General features: G+C 42.0%; 2 protein-coding genes across 14 annotated transcripts in view; both read right to left on the reverse strand.

Moving 5' to 3' along the window:
• Positions 1-4,712, reverse strand: part of LOC122333525 (calcium-activated potassium channel subunit alpha-1) — an 84,044-nt gene extending 79,332 nt beyond the window's left edge. For 3 of the 11 annotated variants that reach the window (XM_043231200.1, XM_043231198.1, XM_043231196.1), the window contains exon 1: positions 3,862-4,699. In XM_043231200.1, coding sequence (XP_043087135.1) covers positions 3,862-4,128 — 267 coding nt within the window. In that variant the 5' untranslated portion in view covers positions 4,129-4,699. Of the gene's footprint in view, positions 1-3,861 lie in introns of all 11 variants that reach the window. The other 8 variants (XM_043231193.1, XM_043231192.1, XM_043231199.1 and 5 more) reach the window with 6 other exon arrangements.
• A 775-nt stretch (positions 4,713-5,487) lies between these two features.
• dlg5b.1 (discs, large homolog 5b (Drosophila), tandem duplicate 1) overlaps positions 5,488-7,500 on the reverse strand; it is a 37,002-nt gene continuing 34,989 nt past the window's right edge. For all 3 annotated transcript variants that reach the window (XM_043231155.1, XM_043231156.1, XM_043231154.1), the window contains one exon: positions 5,488-7,500. This exon is cut by the window's right edge and continues 823 nt beyond it. The gene's annotated coding sequence lies outside the window, so the exon portion shown is untranslated.

A 7,500-nucleotide genomic window follows, 5' to 3' on the forward strand; every position in this document is an offset into this window, starting at 1 on the left:
TCATTTATTTCTGTGTATTTCCAGCATCTTTACTCCGGTCTTCAGCGTCACATGATCCTTCAGAAATCAGAATAATATACTGATTCACTGATCAACAAACATTTCTGATTATCATCAACGTTAAACAGTTGCACTGCCAAATATATTTTTGTGGAAGCTGTGATACAATTTATTTTTAATCGTTCGCACACGATTACAAAAGATCTGTGAGACCATACATGTCTTTACTGTCACTTTTGATCAATTCAATGCGTCCTTGATGATTTTTATCACTAACTTTTGAGCGCACAGAAAGATTGAGCGGCACGTGAAACTGATCAGAAGGGACAGGCAAGACGTTTATAAAGTTACAGAGCGTTTCTATTTAAAGTCAATGAAGAGAATAGAAGAGAGACGGCAGGATTGCGTGCTTGCCGTCACTGGAAATGTGCATCCAGGCTTTAATTAAAACTAATTAACAAACGGCAGAATCCTGCGAAAACAACATCTGAATGTGAACATCATCAAAACCCATCCGAAGGAGATCAGACCGGATTTCTATTTCTGGCTCGGGTTGTGTGTGAGACGCCTGTAGATTCTGAATGTAAATGCGTTCGTGCTGAAGAAAACACACTCTGATCACACACTCTGACAGGTGAGTGTGTGTGTGTGTGTGTGAGGTCTCTAGAAAAGCACAATTACATAAGGGGATATTTCCCAGCTCAATAATGAATATGCCGCCTGTTGCTTAGCAACAAGCATCTGATTCACGCACGCTACAGGAGAGTGACACGGCACTTTGAATGAGGAAGATGCATGTATGAAAACAGAGAAAGTGAGAGGAGACGGATCGCTTGAGATCGCCGATTAATCTCTGGAAGAAAAATATATGAAGTCTGGTATTAAAGAGGCAACAACACTCAACAATTCAGTCTGACTTTCTTCTGAGGAGAGGGACAGAATGACAAGTGAAATATTCTAGAACTGAACTGACAAGAAGAGCATTCATCAGCAGAACAATTAATAAGATATATATAAATCTAACTAAAAAAACGCCTAAGTGCATGTGAGTATATCAAAACAACACGCCTTCATTCAAAAGTACATTGAAAAGTATGAGTATTAAAAAAAAGTCTTCAGAGCGACTAACTTTCAACAAAAGATATTTAATATGCAGCTAAAATGAAACGCTTTTCTTAAGAGAATAGGGTTTTTTTTCCGGTGCGCATGGGTTTTTGTTTTTATATTTACAGGATGTGATATAGTTTGCAACATCACGTGTCCATCATTTATACAGCAGTCCAACAAACAAGAACTTCATATTACACGGGTTTTCTGTTTCACCGATTTGAATGAATCATTTGAGTAAGTGAGTCAATGATCCATGATTCCAATGAATCAGCAGTTTTGAATCAATCCTTAGAATGGATGATTCAGTGAATCGCTGACTTGCTGTAAACCCACTGGCATTTACGCACGACTGGCTTTTTTAGCTAATATTTTGCCGTCGAAGCTTGCTGATAAGAAGCGGCAGACTTTAAACAGCATGAAGGTGGGTTTCAAACACAGAGCGATGGTTTTTGGGTGAACTGACGCAACTCTCTCATATAACCTCAAATGTTTCAAATAGAAAATAATTGATGCAAATAAAACGGGTCACTAAATACAAACGTATTACAAAAGCTTTTGGGGGTTTTTTGGAAAGCAAAAATGCATATATTTCAAATTTAAATACACGTTAAATACGTTATATACACGCACGTGTGTCATAATATCATCTACGTGGCAATAAAGCAGCAGATGTTTAGATGTCTGCTGTATTTGACGTCACAGATGAATCATTCTCAGTCGGATCGGGAACACGTATTAAGAAAATAAGCGAATGGTTGATTTGACGCCGACGTTGAAGCGGCAGGTTCAATCAGAGCCGTGTGTTTGAGTGGAAACAGGAGGTCTGGACGGGAGAAAAGGCTTCCCGAAACGTCTGGCTGAATGAACACAACTATGTTTGACAGGCCTGTAACGAAAGCAACAGCTGTGGTGTGTGTGTGTGTGTGTGTGTGTGTGTGTGTGTGTGTGTGGGCAGACTACACAATGGCAGTGAAAACTCAGCCTATTCCTGACCACTGGCTCCGAGTCAAACACGGGTAAAAGACTCAAGAGAAGCTCTCTGTGTTCCTGGCAGATCAACAGCGGACTCTTTGAAACATTTTCCCACCGTCGACGATTAAACGCTATTTTGCTGAACGTGATTCGGTGCGGGTACTTGAAGCCTGCCATGCAAAAATAAATAGCACACTGATAGCCAAACGAGCCTTGACGAGCGATTCGTTTCATTTAAACAGCTTCAGAACGTTCAGAAACGAAGCAAGCATCTTTATGAATGGACTAGTGATTCACTGACTCAAATGATTCGTTCAAAAACAAGGAACAAAACACTGCTTTAGACGCACTTGCATTCCTTTGCTTTGAGTCGAGCTTTTTCTACTGCATTTGTCAAGCGCTTTGGTCAAACATAAATGTTTTTAAACTAACATTTTGTTCATTTAAGTCTAACAGCACTCTGGATATTTTTGCGTGTATTAAACTGAATCATAGGGTCGTTCTAAGTGCATTTTAACCGGATTCATCTACGACTACTTTGTTTTTATAAATAACACTCCATAAAAAAGCTTCCACATTGATAAAGCGTGATATGATAGCCTGCCCTAGATGATAAAAATCACACACCCGTAACAAAGAGGAAGAGACAAAACACTGCTTCCCAGCGAATGACAATACAGCACTTCCTGAATCCGAATCAAAACTTAAGCATCGCATTCCTGATTGGTTTTTTTTAAACTCCTGAAAAACTGACACCGATAATCACTTTTTTTTTTTTTTTAAACCATGCATCTTGAATGGAAGCGAAAAGACGAGTTTTAAAGATGTTTTCCGGTGCATAATGTGCAAAACTTTTCAGCATCCAGTCAGTCACCCAGAATAAAGATCATAGCTTTATTTATTCATTAAATGTCAATAATGTAAGCCCAAAGACAACAAACAAGTTAGAAACCACTCCTTATAACCTGCCTAACAATATTTTAAAAGACTACAAGGTAGCAACTACCTAGTAGCCAACTCTAGCTGCCTAGCAACCACCTAGAACACCTTAGCAACCATTTGGAACACTTGGAACACTTGGAACGCTTGAACTGCTGCCTAGGAGCTGCCATGCAGATCAACAAGCAGTGCTTTCTAGACTTTTTGATGCACATGCTGCTTCACAGTTTGGTAAAACACTCATTTCACACTTCAGTCATCAGACGAGAGCTTCAGAGTTCACCCAGTCCTATTCTCTCACACGTTTGGACTTTAGTAAGCACTCGTATATGACCCTAGCCGGATCACAAAGCAGTCATACGCGGCATATATTCGTAGCAATAGCCAACAATACACTGCATGCATTCTTTTATGCAAAAATCAGTGGGATATTAAGAGCACGTTCCATTAAAATAATTAGCAAAAATAAAAACACATCAAAACGTAATGGTTTATGAGCATCCCCAAGAACCCCCTTGAACTCCAGATATTGTTTATTCAGCTTTAAAGCGATCTCAATTTCGCAAAGCTGGTTCTAATTGCGGACGCGCCACAAAGCCGTTCACATTCGGCGCGCTTCAATCCGAAGCCGCGTCCGAACGGAATCCAACGAGGCACGACCGCTCGTTCATCGCGTGGACCACCTGTTAGAACACGAGAAGCACGGATACGAAAAAACTTCTCTTTCGCTCCGTTCACGCACGCTGAACGGAGGAACTCGCGCGCGCTCAGGTCACGAAAACACCGGAGGAGCGCGTGCAAACTTTTGACCCGAAAGCGGGTGTCATCCGGGCGCTTTACCTTCTTTTTGCGCTTGCAGTGGCAGCACACCGTCCACAGGTACTTGAGGGTCCTCCACAGCAGGATGATGAACAGACCCCCGAAGAAAGTGACCATGGAGGAGGCGAGGAAAGCCCACCACATCCTCTGGCCTTTGTGGTCGCAGAGTATATCATTGGTGTAGGGGATGATCACAGCCATGTTCCGAACCGAGGGCGGGTAGGTCATTATTGTGGAGAGCCGCTTCTCGTCGCCGTCGTCATCTTCTGGTTCTTCAGTGGGGAGCATCGAGCGGCTTTCCGGAGATCCCTGCAGCGCCCCGCTCCCGACGATCAGCCATGTTTGGCAGGGCAGAGCCCCGCGTGCGCGCTCTCTCCTCCCGCGGCGCTCTGCGCTCTCGCCCGCCGCTCGGTTCTCCGGTGACGCGCGGCTCAAAAGTCGCTCTCGAAACGCACGCAAACTCCTACTGGAAGCGCGTCGTGGCGTCTTTGGGCGAGCTCGCGCGCCGGGCGTGCATCAGGACGGAAAACATCCCCGCGATTTAAAGCCTGCGTGAGCGTCCGCGGATCTTCCGTGCGCTCTCATTCACTAACGTGTTGCGTTCAGCTCCGTTCTGCCCGTTCAGGGCAGATTTACAGGTGCCGGAGGGCGGAGTCAGTCAGCCTGCTGCCCGTCAGAACGTCTCCAAACGCGCCGAGAGTCAAAACACCCATCAGTCGATATTATTTCAGACATCTGTCGCGGTAACTACCGTTTTGTTTTTTTTGGAGATAAAGTATCTTTAGTTTTTTTTTGTTCATTATGCTAGGTGGTTATACTTAAAACGCATTCAGAACGTTTCGGCAGCCACGAAAAGCACGATTTGAAGTCATTTAGCGCCAAATTAACAATCGCGAGGATGCGTTTAGAGCCGAACGTAACCATAGCAACAGTTGTCCGCTTTTTGCGTCATAGAGCGGTACGGTACTGTAAGGGTTTATGGATCTATTAAAGATTTACCAAACACGAACATAAAAAGTTTTATCTATTTCTGGTTTAAAATGTGTCTTTTTTTGCTGTTTTTTTAAAGTGCAAGTTTGTAAAAATAGTGAAAGTCGAGTCTTAAAGACCTATATTAGAATATATATATATATATATATATATATATATATATATATATATATATATATATATATATATATCTCATTATATTTTCGTATATACATATATATACACACACATATATATATATATATATATATATATATATATATATATATATATATATATATATATTCCAATAAAATGAAAGAGTGCTCCTCGCTCGTCCTTGAAGACCTCACATTCTGAGATGTAAAAATAAAAAACTAGACTAAACTAGTCTTTACTAGACTAATGATGACACACAGTAGCAGTCATTATTACTCACACACTGGTAACAAAGGCCTGGTTTTAAAGACAGGGTTTGGCCTAAACCAGGATTAGGCCGTAGTTCAATTAAGACATTAAAGTCATTTTTATGCATCTTGAGACAAAAGAAAGGCACGTGTTTTAAGGTCAGCCAGTGCAAGACTTATGTTTAGTCCAGGTCTAGGTTTAAGCAGGGAATATATGGTGTTTTCAAAGGCCCCGTGGTTACCACAGTGAGTGTTTGAAAGGCTAAACACATTTATGACCATGACTTTATTCATCATGATGGTTAGGAACGCCTCAGTTGCTCATATTTTGCTATATCCCAAACTTTCTTATATACAGCATGTGAAAGGTTTCCACCTGAATCCATGCGCTCCAAATTCCAGGCAAATTACTTTTTCTTTTTAACAAAACCCCTTTTGTGTTTTCTCTACGGTTAGGGTTAGGGTTAGGGTTCATTTCCGAACCTAAACGCGTGTCGCTGACGTTTCTCAAGCAATGAAATCCGCTCCGAGCCTGTTTTTCCTTCTGTATGAGAACAAGTAATCTTCCCTGGGCCGTATGATGTTTTCCTCCGATCAGCTCGGCCTGTGATGTTTCACCTGATGTGATGTTTATGTAATCCTGCTTGTGAAGAAGGATGTGACGCCATCTGGTGGCTCCTCACAGGAACTGCATCATGGCCTTACATTAAATCTTTTTTTTACAGCACATGAGACTTTCCTCACTGCTCCAAGCTGAACTGGAAAAAAAAGAATCATTTTATAAAAAAACAAAACAAAAACAAACGTGTTCGACACAGCCGGGTCGTGTTTAATTTAGACTTTATTAATGCAACAATTACAAAATCATATTTTTGTCTTAAAAGTGACAGTACCGGGGTGTTATATCACTATAAAACAGAATGGAATTTAACACGGAATTTTAATTGGAATTAATTCCCAGCTACGATGTGAGCATCTGCACCAATTCAACCTCGGCGTCATTATCGGCAGGAGCGGATGCCAGACGAAAGCATCGCTCAGAGCGGGAAGTGATGTCACGACTAGCGTAGTACCAAAGCTTTCACTAGAGAGAGGATTAGCTAACTATTCCTGAACGAGGATTACTCGATCCCCCCATCTGGGATTAATAAAGTAGGTCCGTCCACCTTTCCGTCCAAATGAGTGCAAAACACAGGCAAAGCAGAAGAAAGCGTTTGGCACGTTTGTTTCTGAAAACCAGAGGAGCTTTTAAAGATGTTACGATAAGCGTTCGGCTCTGCCTAATACTCGACTACCAAAAAAAACCATTTAAATTAGATTTACAAATGAACGGGACGAGTAAAAATAATCAGAGCATATAGTGAAACGATCGTGCGGCAGACTATTGCGTCGCTCTTTTAAATAAAAACAAGTACACTTAAAAAGGAAACGAAATCAAGAAACTGCTACATTGAAGCTTAAAGGAGCAGTTCACCCAAAAAACGAAAAAAGTATCTGAAGAGAAGTTCACTCTGCTCTTCTCTGTGCAACGAAAGCATTTTAATTCTGATTCGTGACAACGGAAAGCTCTCGTTTTTTTGAAGCACGCCGCTTTCGCGGTGTGGAAAAGAGCGGCGCGAGCATTCTGCTGAACGTCTGCTTCTGCGCTCCACAGAATAAACGATGGCGGACGTTTCGTTTCGGGGTGAATGAAGCCTTTAACGCGGTCAGAAAACAAACTCAGCGGGCGGTATTTGTAACCTCGGAGAAATTCGAGCGTCTGTGTCGAACTTAGCATGCGCCGGCCGGATGGGATCAGACCCGAGCGGAGACAGACACACAAAGTTAAACATTCAAGTAAGCTGGTTTATAAACCTCACCTCTGTAAACACAAAGAACTACACGAAAGCCCTCATAAATTAGTGTTACCACAGAGAAAACACAGTGAACGGAGGATATTGCTGCTCGTCTAACAGTTGCGATCATCGCCTGAGAGAGTGAGTGTGTGTGTGTGTGTGTGTGTGTGTGTGTGTGTGTGTGTGTGTGTGTGTGACGAGGGCTGGGCGATATACAGTCAAAGAAAACGTGATATTACATTATACTTATAGACACTTCTGAGTGACGATACAAACCGCTGAATCAGTTTTGCGTCAAATAACTAGCTCGACCGCCAAATTAAAACATTAAACCGTTAGGAAATTCGTAGCTGCTTAATATTTAATATATGATATAGCGTCCAGCCCTAGAGGTGTGTCGTGAATTAAACAGCAGTGGAGTGTTGCAACAGCGCGAGATTACACTGAAA

The sequence above is a fragment of the Puntigrus tetrazona genome, unplaced genomic scaffold, assembly GCF_018831695.1.
Source record: "Puntigrus tetrazona isolate hp1 unplaced genomic scaffold, ASM1883169v1 S000000283, whole genome shotgun sequence".
Taxonomy (NCBI): domain Eukaryota; kingdom Metazoa; phylum Chordata; class Actinopteri; order Cypriniformes; family Cyprinidae; genus Puntigrus; species Puntigrus tetrazona.